The 26,307-nt window shown below is 43.6% G+C and overlaps 1 protein-coding gene across 2 annotated transcripts in view; it reads left to right on the forward strand.

The window, feature by feature from the left end:
* Nucleotides 1-26,307, forward strand: part of LOC132406685 (microtubule-associated tyrosine carboxypeptidase-like) — a 77,735-nt gene that overhangs the window by 12,195 nt on the left and 39,233 nt on the right. Inside the window, exons 1-3 of one of the 2 annotated variants that reach the window (XM_059992539.1) lie at nt 1,171-1,344; nt 9,963-10,538; nt 19,848-19,991. In XM_059992539.1, the coding sequence (XP_059848522.1) occupies nt 9,984-10,538; nt 19,848-19,991 (699 nt within the window). In that variant the 5' untranslated portion in view covers nt 1,171-1,344; nt 9,963-9,983. Of the gene's footprint in view, nt 1-1,170; nt 1,345-9,962; nt 10,539-19,847; nt 19,992-26,307 lie in introns of those variants that run through there. The other variant, XM_059992538.1, reaches the window with a different exon arrangement.

Genomic DNA, 26,307 nt, shown 5'->3' on the forward strand with positions numbered 1-26,307 from the left:
CTGTTGTTTTTTAGATGGGAAGGAAACACATGTTTCCTGTAGGGATTGGTTTTGAAATTGCTATTCTTTCAAAACCTATAAGCAATGAGGAGGATACGACTGTGCTGATGTATTTGATATATCTGATTAATTAAGTTTTTGCAGATGCAGAATGAGGGGGATCTTATTGAAACCTAATGTAGAATGGTCTCAATAGAGTGTTTGGGGAAAGGTTGTTTCCTATGGTGGGGGAGTCTAAGACCCAGGGACACAGCCTCAGAACAGAGGTACGTCCTTATAGAATGGAGATGAGGAAGATTTACTTTAGCCAGAAGATGGTGAATATGTGGAATTTGTTGTCACAGGTGGCTGTGGAGGCCAAGTCATTAGCTATATTTAAGGCAGAGGTTGATAGATTCTTGATTAGTCAGAGCATAAAGGGATACGGGGAAAAGGCAGAAGATTGGGGCTGAAAGGAAAAAAGGATCAGTATTGATGAAATGGCAGAGCAAACTCAATAGGCCAAATAGCTCTTATACCTTGTGGTCTTATGGTGACATATATGTACTTTGATAGTGAAATTTACTTTGAACTTTTTGAACATTAAAGGTCAATCTAGCTGAGAAAATTGTTGAGATCAATTCTGAAGGTTGTAAAAATCTGTATTTAGAGACAGGTTAATCAAGAACAAAGAATATGGAATTGTTCAAGGAGGCTTATGTCTGACTAACATTACAGATTTTTTTTGAGGAGCAACAAGGGATGTGGAAGAGGGATATGCTTTCTATGTACTTTATATGAATTTTAACAAGATATTATTTGAGCATGTCACAGTTTGATTATTAATTGTTAATGCTCAGAGATCTAAATAACAAATTTGACTAAAGTTTGGGTCAGTAGGATTAGGCAAAGGAATTTTAGTAACTGGGGGTATTTATGCAGAAGGGACATACAGGGCTCAATTCTGGTATCTTTCATTTTCTGGTCTACATTAATTATTTTGGACTAAAATATTGGGTTAATAGTTTTAGACATTTGCCAATAATAACTAAAACTAGCAGTATGGTTGATGATGAGGGAGAAAGACCCTGTTTTTGAAATATGTTTGTGGATTGTGCTGAAGCGCATGTTCTTGTGCTGTAAGTTTCTATGATTAGCATTCTGGGTGTCATCAAGGTCCCCATCATCCGGGCCATGCTCTCTTCTTGCTGTTGTCATCAGGAAGGAGGTACAGGAGCCAATGGTCCCATACCACCAGGTTCAGGAACATTTAGTACTCTTGAATCATCAGGTTCCTGAACTCACCTCAACTCTGAACTGACTCCACAACCTCCAGACCAGATTTCAAGGACTTTACAACTTACTGTATGTTCTCAGTATTATTTATTTACTTGCTTTTTTATTTGCAAAGTGTTTGTCAGTCTTTGTGTGTAGTTTTGATTCTATTGTATTTTTCTGTTCTACTGAGAATGCCTGCAAGAAAATGAATCTCACATTAATATATCTCTCATCAGCAAAAGAAATAAATGGATCATCTTGAAATTCAGCGACAGATTGGCAAGTATGATGTTGTGGCCATCTCTGAAACTTGGCTAGGGATGGCTACCATTGGGAGCTGAAAGTCCAAGGATGTACTGTGTATTGGAATGATGCGTTAGGCAGAGGGGGTGGTGGCCCTGTGTATAAGAAATAATAGTAAATCATTAGAAAGGGATGACATAGAATCGGAAGGTGTAGAGTCTCTATGGGTTGAGTTAAGAAATGACAAGAGTGAAAGGACACAAATGGCAGTTGTATTCAAGCCTCAAAACAGCAGCTGGGATGTGGATCACAAATTACAGCAGGAGATAGAAAAGGCAGGACAGAAGGGTAATGTCATGAAAATCATTGGGGATTTTACCATGAAAGTGGATTGGGAAAACCAGGCAAGTACTGGACCTCAAGAGAATGTCTAAGGGATGGCTTTTTAGAACAGCTTATTGTTGAGCCCACTAGGGGGAAATGCTGTGCTGGATTGGGTGTTGTGCAATGATCCGGAGGTGATAAGAGAGCTTAAGGTTAAGGAGCTCTTAGGGAATATGATCGAGTTCACTTTGAAATTTGAGAAGGGGAAGCTAAATTCCAATGTGTCGATATTTTAATGGAATAAAGGAAATTCCAATGGCATGAGAGGGGTACTGGTGAAAGTTGGCTGGAAAGGGACACTAGCAGGAAGGACAGTAACATGGCTGACAAGTGAAGTCAGAGCCAAAGTAAAAGCAAAAGAGAGAGCATACAAGGAAGCCAAATCTAGTGGGAAGATAGAGGATAGGGAAGCTTTTAAAAACATGCAGAAGGAAACTCAGAAGGTCATTAGGAAGGAAAAGATGAATTATGAAAGGAAGCTGGTGACTAATATCAAAGAAGATGCTAAAGGCTTTTTAAGTGTAAGGGTAAAAGAGAGTTGAGGGTAGATATAGGATCAATAGAAAATGATGTTAGAGATATTGTAATGAGAGACATCACAGTGGAAGGCATCTACAGTATGCCGGACATTCAAGAGTGTCAGGGAAGTGAAGTACATGCACTGAAAATTATGACTGAGGAGGTACTCAGGAAGCTCAATGGTCTGATGGTGGATAAATCTCCAGGACCTGATGGAATGCACCCTTGGGTTCTGAAGGAAGTAGCTGGAGATCTTGAGGAGGCATTAACAATAATCTTTCAAGAAAGAATAGATTCTTGAATTGTACTGGATGACTGGAAAACTGCACATGTTACTCTACTATTTAAGAAGGGTGGGAGGCAGCAGAAAGGAAACTATAAACCTGTTAGCTTGACTTCAGTGATTGGGAAGTTGTTGGAATTGATTACTAGGGGTGAGATTACAGAGTACCTGGAGGCACATGACAAGATAAGCCAAAGCCAGCATGTCTCCTGAAAGGAAAATCCTGCCTGACTAACCTACTCCAATTTTTTGAGGGAAGTATAAACAGGGGAGACAAAGGAGATGTAGTAGATGTGGTGCACTTGGATTTAAGAAGGCCTTTGACAAGTTGGCACACACGAGGCTGCTTAGCAAGATAAGAGGTATTACAGGGAAGTTACTAGCATGGGTGGAGCATTGGCTGATTGGCAGGAAGCAGAGAATGGGAATAAAGGGCTGTTGGTTACCAGTGGAGTTCCACAGGGGTCGGTGTTGGGACTGCTGCTTTTTACAATGTATGTCAATGATTTGGACTATGGGATTAATGGATTTGTGGCTAAATTTGCCAATGATACGAAGATAGGTGGAGGAGCTGATAGTGTTGAGGAAACAGTGAGCCTGCAGAGAGACTTAGATTGTTTGGGGGAATGAGCAAAGAAGTGGCAAATGAAATACAATGTTGGAAAGTGTCTGGTCATGAACTTAGGTGGAAGAAATAAACAGGCAGACTATTATTTAGATAGGGAGAGAATTCTAAATGCAGAGATGCAAAGGGACTTGGGAGTCCTGGTGCAGGATACCCTAAAGGTTAACCTCCAGGTTGATTCAGTGGTGCAGAAAGTGAAGACAATGTTGGCATTCATTTCCAGAGGTATAGAATATAAGAGCTGGGATGTGATGTTGAGGCTCTATAAGGCACTCGTGAGACCACAGTTGGAGTATTGTGTGCAGTTTTGGGCTCCTTATTTTAGAAAGGATATACTGACATTGGAGAGGGTTCAGAAAAGATTCACGAGAATGACTCCAGGAATTAAAGGTTTACTGTACTGAGGAACATCTGGTAGGTTGTATTCCCTGGAGTTCAGGAAAATGAGGGGGGATCTCATAGAAAGATTCCAGATGTTAAAAGGCCTGAACAGATTAGATATGACAAAGTTATTTCCCATGGCAGGGGAGTCTAGAACAAGAGGGCATGACTTCAGGATTGAAGGATGTCCATTTAGAACAGAGATGTGGAGGAATTACTTTAGTCAGAGGGTAGTAACTCAGTCAAATTTGTTGCCACGAGTGGCTGTGGAGGCCAAGACTTTGGGTGAATTTAAGGCAGAGATAGATAGGTTCTTGATTAGCCAGGGCATCAAAGGGTAAGAGGAGAAGGCAGAGGAGTGAGGATGACTGGAAGAATTGGATCAGCCCATGATCGAATGGCAGAGCAGACTCAATGGGCCGAATAGCCTACTTCTGCTCCTATATCTTATGATCTTATATGGTGACATACACTTAATTTGATAATAAATTTACCTTAAACATTGAACTTTTGAACAAATATAGGTAAATTAAATTCTCTCTGAAGAAATGGGGATTGTGAGAGGGCAAGCAGGGCAGGGACATGTGGAGTACAATATTAAAAAGTATAGAGAAATGGAGGATTCTAGGGAAACCTGTGAAGGTAGCAAGGCAAGTTCCATTGGGATCTGCTCCCTAAGCAGCCCAGGTGAAAAGTGTCAACCTGAAATGCTGGCTGTCCATTCCCTTCCACAAATGCATTCAGTTCCTCCAGCAGTTTGAACTTTTTGCTGTAGATATACTCTCCTTATTGAGCAGCTTTTTTTTTGAAACAAGAGTAGAGAGATCCATTTAGTACTGTGTTAAACACCTGTTGGACCACAGCAAGAGTATTGTGCACACGTTTGGTCACCAGATTACTGGATAACAAGAGACGTGGTGTGAAGGTGTTTTCAGAGTGGGAGAATAATATGAGGGAGTATTGAGGCAGAGGTTGTTTTCCATGGAACAAAGGGAAGGTAACTCTAGATTTATGTTCATTTATAGGAGATTAGAAGGGAGTTGAGAGAAATTACTACACTCAGAGTGGTGAAGATCCAGTCATCACTGGCTGAAAGTAGTTGGAGATAGATACCCTGTTCACATGTGAAGCAGCACTTGAAGAGTTGTGTATTACTGGGGTCTACAGGAAAAACAGAAAAATGGGAGTCATTTCAGAGTGGCATTGACACAATGGGCCATATCATCTCCTTGTGTGGAATGAGGTTCTATACATCACTGAGGAGGAATTTCTTCAGCAGCGGGAATTCTGCAGAATTCATTTCCACTGAGGGCTATAGAGGCCAAATCATTGTGTTTACTTATAGCAGAAGTGTATAGGTTCATGATTAATAAGGATATCGAAGTTTATGAGGAGAAGGCAGAAGGATGGGTTTGAGAGGGATAATAAATCAGCCATGATGGAATAGTGGAACAGACTTGATGAGCCGATTAGTTTAATTCTGCTATGTCTTCTGGTCTTATGATCTTATGAGCACAGCGAATCACTAACAGAGCTGATGGGCCAAATATTCTTTCACAGTGCCTTATTTTACTCTTCATGGTCAGTAGGAGCTGATTTTTTTCTCCTGTTGCATCACATTTTATTTCAGCTTCTTCAGCACTGCATGCATGGTGCCTATTTCAGCTCCCTCAAGACTTCTAGCCTTCATTCCTCACTGACTTACTTGTCTGTGGCTTTGACAGACGGCAAATTTGTAGATTACCAAGCTGCTCCACTTGGATCGTCAATCTCTGACTGTTTCTTTATGGAAGCGGCCTTGATTCAGTCAAGGTGGTGCCAAGAAGCCACATGGAGAGAAGGTATAAACAGATGCTACAGTGCAAAAAGCCAGTGAGCACCCCCAACCCTCATTCCATCTCTCCCTCAATACAGACACACACACAAGTAGTAGATTTAAACTTAGATAACTCAGAAGGCAGTTTACATGTCCACGCTTGGTGTTCGAATGTGTTTCCCAGTGCCCTAGTTTTATTCCCACAAGGTTGTGCTGACTCTTTACTGTGTGTGCCCCTTCATCCACATTTAACCCTTTCTTTCTGCTGAGGTTCTGGCCACCTGCCTTCACATCTTCTCATTGGCTTGATGTTGCATTTTGTCTGGCTGTGTTCAGTTCAGTGTTTAGAACATTTTTAGTAACACTTTAGAACATGTGTTTAGAATATAGTTATGGAAACTATGATGATTAAAGAAGAGGAAGTACTGGTGTTTTTAAAGACTATAAAAGTGGATAAGTCTCCGGGTCCTGACAGGATATTCCCTAGGACCTTAAGGGAAGTTAGTGTAGAAATAGCAGGTGCTCTGACAGAAATATTTCAAATGTCATTCACCACGGGGATGGTGCCGGAGGATTGGCATATTGCTCATGTGGTTCCATTGTTTAAAAAGGGTTCTAAGAGTAAACCTAGCAATTATTAGACTGTAAGTTTGATGTCAGTGGCGGGTAAATTAATGGAGAGTATTCTTAGAGATAGTATAAATAATTATCTGGATAGACAGGGTCTGATAAGGAACAGTCAACATGGATTTGTGCGTGGAAGGTCATGTTTGACAAATCATTGAATTTTTTGAAGAGGTTACTAGGTAAGTTGATGAGGGTAAAGCAGTAGATGTTGTCTATATGGACTTCATTAAGGCTTTTGACAAGGTTCAGCATGGAAGGTTCAATCGTTAGGTATTAATATTGAAGTAGTAAAATGGATTCAACAGTGGCTGGATGGGAGATGCCAGAGAGTAGTGGTGGATAACTGTTTGTCAGGTTGGAAGCCGGTGACTAGTGGTGTGCCTCAGGGATCTGTACTGGGTCCAATGTTGTTTGTCATATACATTAATGATCTGGATGATGGGGTGGTAAATTGGATTAGTAAGTATGCAGATGATACTAAGATAGGTGGCATTGTGGATAATGAAGGAGGTTTTCAAAGCTTGCAGAAAGATTTAGGCCAGTTAGAAGAGTGGGCTGAAAGATGGCAGATGGAGTTTAATGCTGATAAGTGTGAGGTGCTACATTTTGGTAGGACTAATCAAAATAGGACATACATGGTAAATGGTCAGGCATTGAAGAATGCAGTAGAACATCACAGGTAAAAGCCCTCCCAACCACTGAGCACATCTACATGAAATGCTGTTGTAGGTAAGTAGCATCCATCATCAGAGATCACCAACATCTGTTCAGGTCTTTTCTCACTACTGCAATCAGGTAGAAGGTACTCACACCACCAGGTTCAATAACAGTTACTACCTCACAATCTAAGGGGATAACTACGCTCATTTGCCAGTCCATTGAGATGTTCCCACAACCAATGATCTCACTTTAAGACTCTGTCTTGTTATTTCATGTTCTCATTATTTATTGTTATTTATTTATATTTGCATTTGCACAGCTTCTCGTCTTCATTTCATTGATTTTGTTCTATTTACTATACTATAGATTGCAGGAATCTCTGATTAGAAATTTACTTTGAACTTTGAGAACATCCTTCTGCTGGTAAGGCAGAGATTGCCATGTGTTTGACTGTTGGCTCATCCACACCCTGCAGCCTCTGTAATGCCAGTGGGAAAGGACATGAAGGGCCATCTTCAGCAGCTCTGCTTGTGGCCATGAGGATCTCTCTGACTTGTAGCCAAGGGTATTGTGCGCCAAATGTGATTTCAGGTCCTGGGCCTTGAAGACAAGGTGCTCAATGCAACAAAATTCTCAGTTTGAACTCTGATGGTGAATGAGTGTCAATGTCCACAACGTGAAGATGATTCAGTGCCATTAGAGGTTCTCTGTCTTTTTAAGGGTGTTAAGGGTGTCCACAAGTTTCAATACAATCCCCATCATTCTTCTGAGTATAAGCCCAGTGCCATCAAATGCTCCTCATATATTAACCCTTTCATACCCAGGATTATTCTCGTAAACCTTCTCTGGATGGTCTCCAACAACAGGACATCATTTTTTTATAGATAATGGGCCCAAAATGCTCACAAAATGTTCCAAGTGTGGTTTGACTAACACCTTATAAAAAGCACCTGCCTTACATCTTTGCTTTAAGTTCTAGTCCTCTTGAAATGAATGCTAACATTGCATTTGACTTCCTTACTACTAACTCAATCTGCAAGTTAACTATTATGGAATCTTGCATGATGATTTCCAAGTCCCGTTTCACCTCTATTTTCTAAATTTGCTCGCCGTTTAGAAAACAATCTGTACCTTTATTCCTTCTACCAAAATGCATGACCATACATAGTCTTCCGACTATCACATCATTGCATATTCTCCTTATCTGTCCAAGTCCTTCTGCAGACTCTCTGGTTCCTGACCCTCTAACTATCTTTGCATCATCTGCAAACCATCTTTGCATCATCAGCCATCAATTCCAGATTCCAGATCATTAAGATATAAGCAGCAGACCCAACATCAAACCCTGCAGAACATCACTAGTCACTGGCAGATAATCAGAATAGTCCCACCTTATTCACACTCTTTGGTTCCTGCCAGTCAGCCGATCTTCTGTCCGTGCCTGTCCGTACCTTTCTGTCCGTACCTTTCCAGTATACCGTGGGCTCTTATCTTGAGCAGCCTCACGTGCAGCACCTTGTCCTTCATTATTGTATGACAAGCCTGGACAAGCCAGCGAGCACTGTGAGGGTCATGTTTTTTGACTTCTCCAGTGCGTTCAACACCATCTGCCCTGTTCTGCAGGGTGAGAAGCTGACAGTGATGCAGGTGGATGCTTCCCTGGTGTCATGGATTACCTGACTGGCAGACCACAGTATGTGCGCTTGCAACACCGTGTGTCAGACAGAGTGGTAAGCAGCACTGGGGCTCCACAGGGGACTATCCTGTCTCCCTTTCTCTTCACCATCTACACCTCGGACTTCAATTACTGCACAGAGTCTTGGCATCTTCAGAAGTTTTCTGATGACTCTGCCATAGTTAGATGCATCAGCAAGGGAGATGAGGCTGAGTACAGGGAAACTTTGTCACATGGTGTGAGCAGAATCATCAGCAACTTAATGTGAAAAAGACTAAAGAGCTGGTGGTGGACCTGAGGAGGGCTAAGGCACTGGTGACCCCTGTTTCCATCCAAGGGGTCAGTGTGGACATGGTGGAGGATTACAAATACCTGGGGATCCGAGTTGACAATAAACCGGACTGGGTCAAAAAACACTGAGGCTGTCTACAAGAAAGGTCAGATCCGTCTCTATTTCCTGAAGAGACTGAGGTCCTTTAACATCTGCCGGACGATGCTGAGGATGTTCTACGAGTCTGTGGTGGCCAGTGCTATCATGTTTCCTGTTGTGTGCTGGGGCAGCAGGCTGAGGGTAGCAGACACCAAGAGAATCAACAAACTCATTCATAAGGCCAGTGATGTTATGGGTGTGGAACTGGACTCTTTGACAGTGGTGTCTGAAAAGAGGATGCTGTCGAAGTTGCATGCCATCTTGGACAATGTCTCCCATCCACTCCATAATGTACTGGTTAGCCACAGGAGTACATTCAGCCAGAGACTCATTCCACTGAGATGCAACACTGAGCATCATAGGAAGTCATTCTGCCTGTGGCCATCAAACTTTACAACTCCTCCCTTGGAGTGTCAGACACCCTGAGCCAATAGGCTGGTCCTGGACTAATTTCCACTTGGCATTATTTACTTGTTATTATTTAAGTATTTATGGTTTTATATTGCTATATTTCTACATTGTTCTTGGTTGGTGTGACTGTAACGAAACCCAATTTCCCTCGGGATCAATAAAGTATGTCTGTCTGTCTGTAAGGGAACATGAAGTTCTGCAGAGAATACAACAGTCCAGGATAGTAGTACAGATGAACTGTGAACTGTGAACTGCTATGTCTCCTATGCAGTGATACAAATTTCTCCCTGACCTCCAGTGTCATCTGTGTGGAGTATGCACATTCTCCCTGTGATTGTGTGGGTGCTACAGCTTCTTCCTGCACCCCAAAGATGTTTGGGTGGTTGATTAATTGTAGTAAATTGCCCTGAGAGTATAGATGAGTGGTAGAATCTGGAAGAAGTTGATGAGAATAAAATCCATTAGGGTAGGATTATTGAGACTGACATGGTGAGTTGAGGGGTTTGTTTCTGGATGTATCTTCTTCCAACTTTCTAAGATACAAATTCAGTGATTTTTTTCCTATGGTGCAGATTTATAACGTATAATTTATAATAATTTATATAATTTATAATTTATAATGTATAATTTATAATTTATAACTTCCCACAGCATTACTTCCTGGCTTCGGCGATGGTCCTGGATGCAGCAGCTCCACCTTTGGCCAGACCTCAGAGCAGCAAGAGTACCAGCACTGGAAAACCACTGAAGAAAGAGGCTGAGAGGAAGAGCAGTGAGAGGAACGGGATTCGGCCACAGGGCAACATCTCGGCCGTGCAGCAGGAAGCGCCTTTGAGGACTATATCACAGACCTCAGCCAAACTGAGTTGTGAGCTGGTCAACAGGTCATCAGCACCGGGGACAAGCCTTGTTAGTAACGGACAGTGCAGCTGGATGAGACGGAGCGAAAGCTCATTCAATGTGAACAGTGCTGGCTCCAGTCGCTCCCGAGCCAGGATAAGGAATGCCACGTCCCTCCCTCATATAGCCCGGCATATCCCACAGGAACCGCCTCCAGCTAAAAGTCCGTGCCTCTTGGTGGCGCTGAGACCGATGAACGTTGACAAGGAGAAGGAGACATTTTTCAAATCCAACTACACCTATAACCCTCAGTTTGAGTACTCAGAGCCTCTCAGCAGTAGCATCACGAGCAAGTACAGCATGGCCTCTGATCGCTTCATCGAACAGGTGAGGGCATTTTTTCAAACACTGGTTTTTGGAACTTCCACACCCAATTACATCAAGTAACTCCATGCCATCAAACTCCACAATCTCATTCAAATCTCTGCAGATTCCTTACTAATTTGCACCCTGTTCCCTTTACTCCTCCACACTACCCTCATCCATCCTGGTTCAACTCCCAGTTTTAAGTTTTTCATGCTTTTGTTGGATCCCCTTGTAGACCCAAGTTCTGCAACATTCTTCTGCTTTACTTGGGTTTTAGCTGCAGGCCCTGCTTCTATTGACCTACCATTGACAAACTTCCTTTCAACTTCCCAGGGCCCTTACGTATGGAATATTCTAGAAACATAGAAACATGGAAAATTTACAGCACAATACAGGCACTTCAGCCCACAAAGCTGTGCTGAACATGTCCTTACCTTAGAAATTACCTAGGGTTACCCATAGCCCCTTATTTTTCTGATCTCCGTGCCCTCTCATGTTAGCCTTTTCAGCTCTGGGAAAAAAAAAGACCCTGACTATCCACACGATCAATGCCTCTCATCATTGTATACACCTCTATCAGATCACGTCTCATCCTCCGTCTCTCCAAGGAAAAAAGACTGAGTTCAGTCAACCTATTCTCAAAAGGCATGCTCCCCAATCCAGTCATCATCCTGGTCAATCTCCTCAGCACCCTTTCTATGGTTTCCACATCACTCCAAGAGTATTTTTCCCCAAAATGAACCGCATTTCCAACTTTCAAGGCATTCCTTACCACCTAGCACTTTGCACAGACTTCTTGTTACCTGACCTCATATCCCTCATGTTTTGCTTGGTAAGACCATAAGACATAGGCACAGAATTGGGTCAATTGGCCTATCGAGTCTGCTTCATTATTGCTGAAATATTATCACTCTTGGAAATCCAGGATGGCTATTCCAGAATTGCTCTCAGAGTGTGACAGCCTTCAGATACATCCATTCTATTCCAATCTGACACGTACAAACAAGCTGGATGAACTCAGCAGGTTGGGCAGCATCCATTGAAATGAACAGTCAACGTTTTGGGCCAAGGCCCTTTGTCAGGACTGAAGAAGGATGGGGCAGGGGCCCTATAAAGAAGGTTGGGGAGGGTGGAAGGTGCCAGGTGAAAAACCAATCAGAGGAAAGATCTGATTGTGGCGTCCGGAGTGGAGGTGCTCGACGAAGCGGTCAAGCACCTCTGCTCCGTCCACCACAACAGACAGGATCTCCCGGTTGCCACCCACTTCAACTCTGCTTCACATTCCCATTCGGATATGTTCGTACATGGCCTCCTCTACTGTCATGATGAGGCCAAACTCAGGTTGGAGGAGCAACAATTCATATACCGTCTGGGTAGTCTCCAGCCCATTGGTATGAACATCGAATTCTCCAACTTCCAGTAATTCCCTCCCTCTCCCTTCCCCCATCCCACTTTCTCTCTGCCTCCTCTTCCAGCTGCCTATCACCTCTCTCATGATTCTGCCTTCTTCTACTACCCATAGTGCTTTCCCCTTACATTCCTTCTTCACCTCTCCTGCCTATCCCCTTACTGTTTCCCCTCCCCCACCCCTTGACCTTTCCTCTGGTTTTTCACCTGGCACCTTCCACACTCCCCCCACCTTCTTTATAGGGTCCCTGCCCCCTCCCCTCCTTCTTGTCCTGACAAAGGGTCTCGGCCTGAAACGTTGACTGCTCCTTTCAACAGATGCTGCCTGACCTGCTGAGTTCATCCAGCTTGTTTGTACATGTTGATTTGACCACAGCATCTGCAGTGTACTTTGTGTTTACTATTCCAATCTGAAACCTGTCTACCCTCTCCATGTGCCCAGAGCCAACCCTGCCCCTCATTCATTACAGTGCCACTAAATATCTGTCAAACAGAACATCTCCGGCTCTGTATAGGGTTATATGTAGTCTCTGGGCATGGGTTACATGCAACTTTAGAAGGGAAAGGATCATGCGACGGGAGGCCTAGGGAGAAAGAATGGGGGATGGGAGCACCAGAGGGAGATGGAGAACAGGCAAGGAATCTATATGTCTATCCATGGCCTCCTCTACTGTCAAGAAGAAGCCACACTCAGGTTGGAGGAACAACACCTTGTATTCCATCTGGGTAGCCTCCAACCTGATGGCATGAACCCGAAGCCTGGACTGACACCTTGCCCTTCTGTCCTGTTTATTATTTATTGTAAATGCCTGCACTTTTTTTGTGCACTTTATGCAGTCCTGTGTAGGTCTGTAGTCTAGTGTAGCTTTCTCTGTGTTGTTTTTTTTTATTACGTAGCTCAGTCTAGTTTTTTGTACTGTATCTTGTAACACCATGGTCCTGAAAAACATTGTCTCATTTTTACTATGCACTATACCAGCAGTTATGGTCAAAATGACAGTAAAAGTGACTTGACTTGATTTCTCTAACTTCTGTTAATGCCCCCCTCCCCTTCTTACCCCATCCCTTGTTTATTTATTATTCCCCTTTTTTGCCTTTTTCTCTTTTTTCTCTCTCTGCCACTCTCACAATCACTCCTTGCCTACTCTCCATCTCCCTCTGGTGCTCCCCTCCCCCTTTCTTTCCCCCTAGGCCTCCAGTCCCATGACCCTCTCCCTTCTCCAGCTTGTTTCCCATTTGCCAATCAACTTTCCAGCTCTTAGCTTCATCCTCCTCCCCCTCCTGTCTTCTCCTATCATTTCAGGTCTACCCCAACCCCTTCAAATCTCTTACTATCTTTCAGTACTCTTCTTTCAGTTAGTCCTGATGAAGGATCTCGGCCCGAAACGTCGACTGTACTTCTTCCTATAGATGCTGCCTGGCCTGCTGCGTTCCACCAGCATTTTGTGTGTGTTATTTGTTTTGCAGTTGTTGGTTCGTTGTTTGTTATGCTCTGCTCTATTCTGTGTTGCTCTGCTGAGGTTTGTGGGTACGGTATGTTGACACTGGAATGTGTGGCAATCTTGTAGGTTGCCCTGGCACATCCTTGAGTATCCTAAACAAGAGAAAATCTACAGATGCTGGAAATCTGAGACACACACACACACACACACACACAACGCTGGAGGAACTCAGCAGGCCAGGCAGCATCTATGGAAAAGAGTACAGATGATGTTTTGGGCCAAAACCCTTTGGCAGAACTGGAGAAAAGAAGCTGAGTCGATTTGAAAGGTGGGGGGAGGGTAGAGAGAAACAGCAGGCAATAGATAAAACCTGGAGGGGAGGCATGAAGCAAAGAGCTAGGAAGTTGATTGGTGAAAGAGACAGAAGGCCATGGAAGAAAGTAAAAAAGAGGTGGGGTGGTGGGAGAAGCACCAAAGGGAGGTGACGAGCAGCAGAGAGATAACATGAGAGGGAAAAGGGGATGGGAAATGGAGAAGTAGGGGGTACTACTGGAAATTTGAGATATTTATGTTCATGACATCAGCTGGGAGCTACCCAAAAAGAATATAAGGTGTTGTTCCTGCAACCTAAGTATGGCCTTATCATGACAGTGGGGGAGGCCATGGATGGACATTTCAGAACGGGAATAGGAAATGGAACACAGTATATGACCCCAACAGACTCACAGGTGAAGTGTCACCTCACCTGGAAGCACTGTTTGGGTTCCTGAATGGTAGTGACAGGGTAGGTGCAGGAGCAGGTACTTGTAGTACTTGTTCTGCTTGCAAGGATAAGTGCCAGGAGGGAGATCAGTTAGGGAAGGATGAATGGACAAGGGAGTGATCCTTCTGGGTGTTAATGCAAGTGAGACATTTCACTGTTTGTTTCCAACCACATGTGATAGATAAATCTTGAATCTGAAATCTGAAAAGATTTGGGTGCTACTTATTGGAAAAATCCTCAGTGCATCCATATCACTTGATATTTGTTAAACCAAATCTTCTAACTGTGGGTTAACATTTAATGAGTGACACACTGAGTTAACTCACACTGAGTGCCACTTGCAAAAGTGAATGCTGAAGTGGTGCAACCTTTACTTGTAGAAATGTCTCTGAACTACTCTTAAGGACCCTAGCTACAATTTTGGGACAATAGCCTCTATTCCTAGAATTCCGTCAGCAGTAGTAAGTTTCCCTTCACCTTCCCTCAACATCTTTGAAACTTTGGTTAAATCATCCCTTAACCCTATAAATTCCAGAAAACACAACCCTATTTAGCTCAATTTGAAATAAAATCCATGTTGTTCAAGCAAAATTCCAGAAAATCATCCTTAGCCCTCCAAGAATAACAGAAAATGCCTTAATCTGTCCACAGGTCAGGACATTTCTGTGCAGAGAGGAACAGAGAGGAAGTTTTGGATCAATGACCTTCCATCCATTCTGACTCAGTTTAGAACTAAAAGCTCTGTTCTTTTTCTCCTCCATAGAAGGATGAGGAAGTGGAGGGATGGGTTAGTAAATTTACAGATGTCACAAAGTTTGGGGGAGTTGTGGATAGTGTGGAGGCCCATTAGAGGTTACAGTGGGACATCAATGTAAAACTAGGCTGAGAAGTGGCAGGTGGCAGATAGAATTCAACACAGATAAGTGTGAGGTGGTTCAGTTTGGTAAGTCAAATATGATGGCAGAATATAGTATTAATGGTAAGGCTCTTGGCAGTGTGGAGGGTCAGAGGGATCTTGGGGTCCGAGTCCACAGGACGTTCATAACAGCTGCACAGGTTGACCCTGTGGTTAAGAAGGCATACGGTGCATTGGCCTTCATCAATCATGGGATTGAATTTAAGAGTCGAGAGGTAATGTTGCAGCTATATAGGACCCTGGTCAGACCCCACTTGGAGTACTGTGCTCAGTTCTGGTCACCTCACTACAGGAAGGATGTGGGAACTATAGAAACGGTGCGGAGGAGATTTACAAGTATATTGCCTGGATTGGGGAGCATGCCTTATGACAATAGGTTGAGTGAACTCTGCGTTTTCTCCTTGGAGCAGTGGAGGATGATAGAGGTGTATAAGATGATGAGAAGCATTGATCATGTGGATAGTCAGAGGCTTTTCCCCAGGGCTGAAATGGCTAACACAAGAGGGCACATTTTTAAGGTGCTTGGAGGTTGGTACAGAGCAGATGTCAAGGGTACATTTTTCTCCTCCCCACGCAGAGAATGGCAAGTGCGTGGAATGGTCTGTGAGCAACAGTGGTGGAGGCGGATACGATAGGGTCTTTTATGAGACTCCTGGATAGGTACATGCAGCTTAGATAACTAGAGGGCCATGGGTAACCCGAGGTAGTTCCTAAAGTAAGGACATATTCAGCACAGTTTTGTGGGCCAAAGGGCCTGTATTGTGCTGTAGACTTTCTATGTTTCTAGAAGCTTAGAATCAGAAATAGGTTTGTTATCATTGACATAGTATGTTATGATATTTGCTGTTTTTCGGCAGCAGTACAGTGCAAACCACAGACATTTCTACAAGTTTCAAAAGAAATTAGTAGCGCAAAAGACAAATAACTGTTTGTCTTGTTGAATATTAGTGTTATATGGAAGCAGACACGTCAGCCTATCTCATCCATACCTAACAAGATACCTGACTGAGCTAGTCCATTTTGCCTGTGTTGGCCCATATCCCTTTAACCCTTTCCTATCCATGTACCTGTCCAAACACCTTTCAAATATTGTAACTGCATTCACCTCTACCACTTTCCCTGGAAACTTGTTCCATAAAGCTACCACTCTGAGTGATAAAGTCGCCCTTCGGGACATCCCTAACTCTTACTCCTCTCACTGTAAGCCCTCAATACCCCACCCATGGATATATTTAACCAAATTTCTCTTAAATATTTTAATCAAACCCAAATCCACCACTTCCACTGACAGTTCATTGCACATTCTCACCACCCTCTGAATGGATAAGCTCCTCCTCATGCTCTCCTTCAATATTTCACTTTTCACTCTCAACCTATGACCTCCAGTTCTAGTCTCACCCAATCTCAGAGAGAGATGCAGATAATATCAATTTGTGCCAAGTGGATAATGTGAGTAATGCCTTGGTCCTCCAAATAATGAAGAACTGAGAGTAGGTAAGCCATTGATTCAAGATCTACCCCATTAAGTTGAGCCAATCAATGATACAGCCCTGCCACAGCACTGGAAAGGAGTTAACAGATTGTTTTTTTACACAATCCCTGAATTTACGAGTGAACCTCAGCTTAAACTCTGTAATGTTTGCAGGTGCATATTTTGTCCATAGACTTATCGAGAAATAAAACATTGAAACAGGTCCTTTGGCCTAATTGAGTCCAATCTGACCTTCAACCACCATTTGCAAAAATCTCATTATTTATACCCCCTATATTCTCACTAACTTCCCCAGATTCTGCCATTCACTGACATGATTAACCTGTCAACACCCACGTCTTTGAGATATAGGAGGAAAATTTTTTGTAAGAAAACTCTTTGTGAGAGTAAGCATTCGGCATTGACTAGAAGGGCCAAGAAGGCCTGTTACTGTGCTGTAATTGTTATATGGTTATGGAAAATGGAGCACTCAGAGGAAACCCACATGGTCACAGGGAGAACATGCAACCTCCACATAGGCAGTATCCAAGGCTAGGACTAAACCCAGGTTTCTGGTACATTGAGGTAGGGCTCTACCAGCTGCATCATTGTGCTGTCTGGTAATGATCAGTTAGCAGAAGTCAGGAAGAATGAGCTTGGTTCATTCTGTTTGATAATTTGGTTTATTATTGTCACCGGTACTGAGGTACTGTGTAAAACTTTGTTTTATATGCCATCTATACAGGTTATTTCACCACATATATTGAGGTTGAGGTAGCACAAGTTTTCTTCAGCTCTCTATTGTTTGAGGGCACCAAGACCTTACTCACATTCTTTCTTTCTTTCTAAATCTTTTTATTAATATTAGTAATATGGACAGAATACAGATGATATATTGATAAAGAAATTACCAACATACACATTCCATTACATATGAAAAAAAAACATACATAATAGTTACAATATAAATGAGTTTACCAAGACATAAGCCATAAGATATATGTATGGACATAGTAAATCTAAATATTTCATAATGTATAATATAAAAAAACAGAAAAAAGAAAGAAAAAAAAACCAAAAAAAAAATTATATAATGCAAAACTAACTAATCTAATCTAATAACTATAACTAATAAGTAATATAAAAGAAAAAAAAAACAAACAAAAGAGAAGGAAAAAAAAAGTGGGCTGTTTATAATATCTCACAAAAATAAGTATTCATCAATGCCGTCACTTCCGGTCCTCTCAAAATACTCACATTCTTCACCGGGCACAAATTGATGTTATCTGCAACACAAGAGATTCTGCAGAATCTGGAAATCCAGAGCAGCATACACAAAATGCTGGAGGAACTCAGCAGGCAGTCATCATCTATGGAGAGGATTAAACAGTCAAGGCCGAGACCCTTCATCAAGACTGGAAAGGAAGGAGGAAGACGCCAGAATAAGAAGTTGGGGGAGGGGAAGGAGTACAAGCTGGCAGCTGATAGGCGAAGCCAAGTGAGGAGAAAGGTGGTAGGTGGGGATAGTGTAATATGTGAAGTTGGGAGATGATAGATGGAAAAGGTAAAGGGATGATGAAGAAGAAATCTAATGAGAGGACCATGGAAGAAAGGGAAGGAGGAGGGGCACCAGAGGGAGGTGATGGGCAGGTGAGGAGAAGGGAAGGGGTAAGAGGGGAGCCAGAATGAGGAATGGAAAAACAGGAAAGGGAAGGGGAGAGGATTTATTGGAAGTTAGAGAAATCTATGTTCACATTGTCAGATTGGAGGCTACCCAGATGGAATATGACGTGTGGCTCCTCCAATCCCAATATGTCAGAATGGGTATGGAAAATAAAGGCTCTTGCGCTCTTGGAGAGACATATATTACCTGCCTCTCCAAGGGCCCAATGCCCTCATGACTGTAGAACTCCACAACGCAGCCAATGTTGTACTGATTCATTGAGTTGGTAAGGGAAGTATTTCACTTACTAGATCCCCATTGTCAGAAGAGCTCAAGCATGCAAGCATTCTCCACAAATTCACAATTCATACAAGAACAGATAAGGAACTAAAAACAAAGGAACAGGTACCTAACAACTGAAGCATTTAAGATGAGGATGATGTGTCATAAGGGGGTGACCCAAATATAAGACACAGACACTGAAGTACTAGGAACACAGGACCGGGACATGGAACTTTGAACAAGGAAGCTGGACTAGGACTCCGACCCAGTACATTGGTCCCTATTCACTCGAACTTGGAACCCGAATCCAGGTGAGGACTTGGGACTAGGAACAAATTAATCACTAGATAGTACTGGGAATACAAAGCCTTGAATTGGACTGGACGAGGTTCTAGGACTAGGCACTTGGACATGGCTTGGACTGGATGAGGTACTCCTGGGCTGGGTGAGGCATGAGGACTGGATGAGCACGTGGGAACACAGAGCCAGGACCTCTCCTTGGGAACAGGACATAGGATTGGGACTTATACACGGAACACAGAGCCAGGACCCCTCCTTGGGAACAGAGTACCAGGGCTCCACACAGAATCAGGACCCCTCATTGGGAGCAGGATGTAGGGCTGGGACTCCTCTTTGACATGGACATTTAACACAGGGTCACAAAGAGACAGTTCCAAACTGAACGATAGATAGTTCCTTATCTTGGTGTGGCAAGGCTCCGGTCTCACTCTGGTGGTTGAACTTGACGGCAATACAGATGAGGATACAGGTGAAGGTAACAGATGAAGGTTATTGCTGAAGTAATTGTTGAGATACATAACCACAAAATACACTGCAGATGCGTCAAGATAAACTGTCGAAGTAACTGCCAGGGATTCAGAAGGAAGGGGAGAGGGAGCAAGAGAGAGAACAGTCCAGCAACCAGTCCCTGGTTTGTAGAGTAATTTATCTGCCAGCCCGAAACGAGAATCAGGTGTCTCAATGGAACTGGGGAAAACTGGAAAACCTGGAATACGGATTATGGACTGGACCTTGAACCGGAATACGGTCTTCACGGATCGGACCATGACAGGATGACGGATAAGTTTAGTTAAGAGAGAGGTACAGAACAAGCTATTTTTTACACAGCGAGTGAGGGGTATTTGGAAAGTGCTGCCAAGAATGGCAGTGGAGGCAAATATGGTACAAAGTTCAAGAAATTCTTAGACATGTGAATGTGCAGGGAATGGATAGATATGGACGTTTTGTAGGCAGAAGAGATTAGTTTAGTGAGCCGTTTAGTTAGTTTGATACAACATTTTGGGTCATTTCCTGTGCCTAGTATGGTAAGTTTCAGAATTGAACACCAGAGGATCATCATTGTTCTTTTTTCTCATTCTTTTCCAGGCTGTACGAATCATGCAGAGCGTTGTCAAGATGTATGGCAGCTATGAGAATTTTGAAGAGGCTACAGGGGGTGCTATGCTATCAAAGAGCAAAATATGGACCTGCATCAGGAGCTACATGCGTAAAGAAGGTTGCTCTGGAGAGGTGAGAAGGATAACAGGCCATGTGCCCAAAAGCCCTGTGTCTTCACAGTGTTCCATGCAAGTGTAAATGTTTAACTTCCTCTCTTTATTCTGAGGGTAGAGATGAATCTGACTGGGCCTACATGATGCTGTCATGGAAACCTGTAAGATTCTTTTTAGGCTTGACAGGATAGGCATTTGTGGCTTAGCGTTCTGTTTTGTGCTGTTTTCTGTTGTTCTGCTGAACATGGTATGCAGCCATGTTGTTGCTGGAATTTGTGCCAGCACTTGTGGGCTGCACCCAGCACATCCTTGGGTGTGTTGGTTGTTAATGCAAATTTCACTGTATGTTTCCATGTACACGTGATAAGTAAATCTGAATCTGAATGTGATTTCTCCCATGGCTGGGGTGATTAGCTCAAAGGATAACAGTTACAGAACAAATGTTAGGTCACTCTGAACTGACAACTCTCTTCAGTACTCACTACCATCCTGACTTAAACATAACCCCCCATTCTATCACTGAGTCAATATCTTGGAAGTCCCCACCAGACAGTTGTTCCCTCAGCATATGGACTCCAATGGTTTAGGAAGGTACCTGCTTCTTGAACCTGCCTTGAGGGTAGTTGGAGATGGGCAAAAAGCACACTGTGCCCAAGCATGAAACAAGAGGTGAGAGATTTAAATGGGACAGCAAGGGCAGCTTCTTCAGGCATAGGATGATGCATATTTGATATGAAGTAGTTGTTCAGGTGGGCACATTAGCAATGTTTCCAAGTGATCTAGGTAAGTACATAGATAGGAGAGCGTTAGGCTAAATGCAGGGTGAAGGACTAGCTTTCTGAGCAACACTCAGAAATAGATGAGTTGGGACGAAGAGCCTGTTTCCATGCTGTAATTCTCCAAAATTTTGTAAAAGTCAGTGAGGAAGATAACTTGGTGACAATCAAGAATCAAATTAATTGCAGGTCACCAGTGGGGTTTGACAAAAGGAACAGGACAAGATCTTGTGTCTGCTACAACAAGCATCCTAGTTTTGGAGTGGTTGGGGGATGTGCAGTGTCATAAGGGGAGGAATTCAGTGTCATGGAGTCAGCCTGAAGCATTTCCTCGCCTCACTTGTGCTACTTATATGAGTCATATTCATCTAGATCATTTTACCTCATTCTGCCACACCTGTCTCTTCTTCAGGTTTTGCGGACAACTCTTAGTCTCTCTGTTCTTCATCTTTCAACCCACGGTTGATTACTGTTGTACATTCCCGGTTGCTGCTATTCATTTTGGACCCTGGTTCACCCAACATGGTCTACCAGGTCACAACCCTTTCAAGTCTATGTAAACTCCCACCTGCTGTGCTCCTACCAGGTCTGCTGTAACTTCACACTGATGCCATATTTTCAAGTGCTTTTCAGCTTGAACCTTTCAAATCCACAGTGGTTTTAACAGATCCACTTCTGCCTCTGTGCCTTATGTGATTCACTCTGCCTTCTCAGCCCACCTATTTTTCCTCCTACCCTACTTCTTCCCATTTTACTGACCACTTCCAATCTGCCCGCTCTCCATACTTAAACTTATGGCTGATAACTTTTTCATATTGCTTAGTTAGTTGTCCTGTCCCTCTGCTCTGCTGCTTCTGGTTCATCCTACACAGTCTGCTAGACCATAACACTTTCAGGTCTGCTTGAACTCCACCAGGGGGTTTTGGGGGACATCCTAATGTCATGAAAGTATCTATTCCTATGCTTCTTCAAATTCTCTCACTTTCTGAATTTCATCTCTTCATTTTGCTTTTTCTCTTACCTTGTTCTCTTCTTCAGTCAAGTTTCTCCCTTTCTCCTTTCTATTTTTCTCTTCCTCTCTCATTCTTTCTTCATTTTTCTTCTCCTTTCTCCTCCTCTCTCCTTTCTTTCTCCTACTCTTCCTCATTGCCCTGACTTCCCTGGCTTCAGTATCTTTTTTTTGTCAGTCTTTTCTCAGTTTCTCACTTTCTTTCCCACTCCCTTTATTTGTCACTCTTCCCCCACCCCCCCACCATTGTGGTACTTTACAATGCACTTTCACTGGGCTAAGTCACTGACCTGATTCTAGCAGTTCCGAGTGAAACAGTCGCAAGGCTTGATGACAGTCTTTGCTACAAATTGCTGTCTGTTATTGTTTAGCCACTGAGGCATGAGGGAGTATAACAGATGCCACTGGATTGTCTGGCTTCATAAGTAAACACTGATCTACACTGCAGCTACTGTTCCAATGATAAACGTGGAAAGCTGATGAGAAGCCAAAGCCCTGAATTGTCTGTCACCCTGATTAAGACAAAATCTGCCAGCTACTCTTTATCCCTTCAAAAATCAATCAGTATGGATCTTTTGAAGCTAGGTGTATACCTAGCTCCAAAGGGACAATGTGGCCTCACTACCTGCTACAATGTTCACTGGGATCTCGCCAGCTTAGTACCAGAGTCTTGTAGTGAAGGTCATTGAAGTTCTCCGGGCCAGACTATACTCAATGCCCTTACTACTGGCAGCGTTTCCTCCAGATGGTGTTCTGCATGGGGGAGTACTGATACAGGAGCTGAGGGAGGGCAGTAGGCAGCGATCAGAAAAAGGAACTGTCCCAAGTTGAACCTGATACTATGAAACTTCCTTGTTGGGGTGGGTCATACTTCAGTGCTTAGGACTCCTTGCTGAATATCAGTCCCTCTACTTGGTTTGTTCTCTTGATCAGACAAGGATTGTCTGACCAATAGAACAACACACAAAATACTTAGGAACTCAGCAGGTCGGACAGCATCAATGAAGGGCAATAAAAATAGTTGGCATTCCAGGTAGAGACATTTCATCAGGACTCAGTCCTAAATGTCAGTTTTTTTTTTCTGTTCCATAGATACTGCCTGAACTGCTGAGTTCCTAAGCAATTTATGTGCTGCTCTGGATTTCCAACAACTGCAGAATCACTTGTGTTTGTATTGATGGGATCCTGACATGCTGTCTGGAGGCACAATTGATCAGATTAGGAAAGGAGGAGTGAGGAGAGATGAGAGTGGGAGTGTTGAGAAGGGATGAGAGTGGGAGAGATGGTGAGGAACGATAATAGTGGGGAGGGATAAGGCTGGGAGTGGTGGTGGGGTGTATTGAGGGTGAAAGTGGTCTGCAGGGGACAGAATGGGAGGGGTGAACAGAGAATGAAATTGGGAGGAGTCAGGAAAATGGGGGTGGAGAGGGAGTGAAGCTAGGAGGGGTGGGAAGAGATGAGGATGGAGGAGAAAGTAGGGATGCGGATGGTGGGAATGGTTTTGAATGAGGGGAGGAGTGATAAGAGGGTGTGAATGAAGGCGAAGGAATTGAAAGGGATGGGGATGATGTGTGAGGATAGGAATGGGAAAGAATGGGAGTTGAGGATTGAGGAGAGAGGAGAAGGTGAGAGTGGCAAGGGTGGGGAGGGGTGAGGATGGGAGGGATGAGAGGGAGGTGAATTGGAAGTGCAGGTAGAAGAGTGGAGAGGGTATTAGGGAGAGATGAAGAATAAGGAGGGATGAAGGCAGAGGACTGAGGAAAGGATGAAAGGAGGTAAGTTACTCGGACTGTGGAGAAATGAAACAGCCTGTGAGTGTGGGCAGTGAAGGAAGTGGAGTTCAGCAAATGCTGCATTGTCTGCATTGTGTCCTCGTGGGTGCCACAGGGTAAGGAAAGATCTGAACTGATACTGTTCTTTTCTCAAACTCTGCACATCCCGTGGTGATATCTCTTTCAATAGAAGCCACTGTTGTGACTGGGAACCTTGCAGCCTACAGAGTGCACATTACATTTTGAATCAGATTCAGGTTTACTATCACTGACTTTCCGTACATCATGAAATTTGCTATTTTGTGGCAACAGTGGAGCAAAATGTAAAATTGCTACAAGTTTCAAAAACATAGTGCATAAGAGGAGTATGAGGTTGTGTTCATGTGTTCATAGTTCATGGCTGATTCAGGAATATGGTGGTGGATGAGAAGTGCCTGAAAATGTAGGGAGACTTAACCCAAAAGCAGAGCTGCAGCGACATTTCAGCAGAAACCAATAACTTTAATATTAGACAGCAAAAGACACGTTAGTCCACCGAAAAAGAGAAAACCAACTAACACAGCAGCCAACTAATTGAGGCTGTCTCATATGTATGAGTGAGCAAGGATTGTGGATGAGAACTGACAATTTGGCTGTCATTTGTAATGAAATGATGATAGAGATTGGGGAAGCCCAAACTGTGCTCTAGCTATTTGAGGGAGCACAGTAAGGGGCATTCAACAAAAGCACACATTTTCTCTGCATCCATGTTTATACCTTGGGATGAAAGGATGTAACCCAGGAAGGAAATGACTGGAGTGTGGAACTGGCATTTTTCTAACTTGTAGTACATCTGGTTTTCAAGGAGACATTGAAGAACTGAACAGAGGTGACAGATGTAGTTTTGGGGGTCCCTGGTGAGGAAGAGAATATTGTTGAGGTAGACAAACACATACCTGTATTGCATGTCTCAGAGCATCTTGTTGATGAAGGCTTGGAAAATGGCTGGACTTTTGGAAGGTCTGAAAGACATCACCAAGTATTCGTAGAGGCCAGTGGGTGCTATGGATGCCGTCTTCCGCTCATACTCCTGGCAAACGCAGATCAGGTTGTACACGGTCCATAGATCCAGTTTGGTGAAGATCTGGGCACCATAGAGTGTTTCAAGGGGAGAGGGCAGTGGTTCTTAATGGTGTTTTTGTTGAGTCCATGGGAGTCACTACAGGAATGAAAACCCCTAATCTTTTTTTTTGATGATGAAGAATCCTGCACCAGCTGGGGATTGGGGTGGTTGAATGAAGCCATACTATAGTGCTTTGGTGATGTATCATTCATGGCTTGAGTCTTAAGAGGGGAGAGGGAGAGCTGATGACCTCAGGGCAGAGTGCTGCCTGAGAGGAGGTCAATCACACAGATGTTGGTCTGTGAGGTAGGATGCTGGCTTCCCTTTTTACTGAAGCTGATGGCTATGTTGTAGTATTCCTGCAGGAGTTTGGGGAGGCCAAGTGTTTCCTCCGTCTCCTCGGATTTATGGGGTGAAGTCAGATGAGTTTGCAGGCAGGTGGGTCCCCAACTCAACAGTGAGCTAGATGACCTGACAAAGTGAGGGTCATGAGTGGAGAACCAGGGGTAATTCAATATGACAGGGATGTTGGGTGAGTCAATTAGGAGGAATTGGATGTACTCCCCGATGCACATGTGCACAAACCATATGCACATTCTGACCATCCCAGACCCCAAGGTATGTCCGTTGATGGCTGTGATACAGAGGTAGTGAGGGATAGGCTCAATAGACAGTCCAATCTGCACACACACAGTCCAGTCCAGAAAGTTGCCTGCTGTGCCAGAATCTACCACAGCTTCCTGTGTGTGTAAAGCCATCAGGGTGTGAAGGAGGAGAGAGAATGAGTTGAGTTATGGTTCTGGAAGAGAGGCTGGGGGAGATTGCCAGGTAGAAGGCTCCTTGTTTCTATCTGGTGGTGTTGTTTTCAGATTCAGATTCAGATTCAGTTTATTGTCATTTAGAAACCACAAATGCAATACAGTTAAAAAATGAGACAACGTTCCTCCAGAATGATACCACAAAAGCATATGACAAGACAGACTACACCAGAAAATCCACATAACATTTGGCAATTCCCAATCCAGAATCCGGAGAGGCTGCTGTGTATTAATATTGCGTTACCGTCTTAGCGCATTCCCCAGAAAGGAGCTCCAAATCCACCAGACAAACAAGAACAAAAACTAAAGCTACAAGACCTGCACAAAACTACATAGTTACAACAGTGCAAACAATAGCATAATTGATAAAAAACAGACCATGGGCATAATAAAAATAGTCCAAAGATGTTAAAGGATTATAAGTTCAAAAGAAATCACCACACAGTTTCCACAAGTCCCCAGGGTCCCAACAGACTCGCCATCCCACGCAGGTGGCAGAAGGGAATACCTCCGCTATGGACTTCCACGGTGCCGCCTGACTCAGCCTCACTCCGTCGAAACCAGCCTAGCAGACACAGCACACACCGACAGCGACCTAACCGCAGACGACTCTGAGTTTGTTGAACCTCCGAGCCGACGACCATCCCCTCCGGCACAGCTTCTCCGGGCACCATCCTCTGCCAAGCATATTAAGTCGGCCCCACCAACGGCCATCGGCAACACGACCCCGAGGACTGGGGGCCTGTTCTTCCCAGCAGAGTCCCGGACCTCACAGAAGCAGCAGCAATGAAGAAGGTCTTCCTGGAGATTTCCAGATGTTCCTCTGTGTTCTCACATCTGTTTTCAATCAATTATGAT

This window comes from Hypanus sabinus, chromosome 17 (genome assembly GCF_030144855.1).
Source record: "Hypanus sabinus isolate sHypSab1 chromosome 17, sHypSab1.hap1, whole genome shotgun sequence".
Taxonomy (NCBI): Eukaryota; Metazoa; Chordata; class Chondrichthyes; order Myliobatiformes; family Dasyatidae; genus Hypanus; species Hypanus sabinus.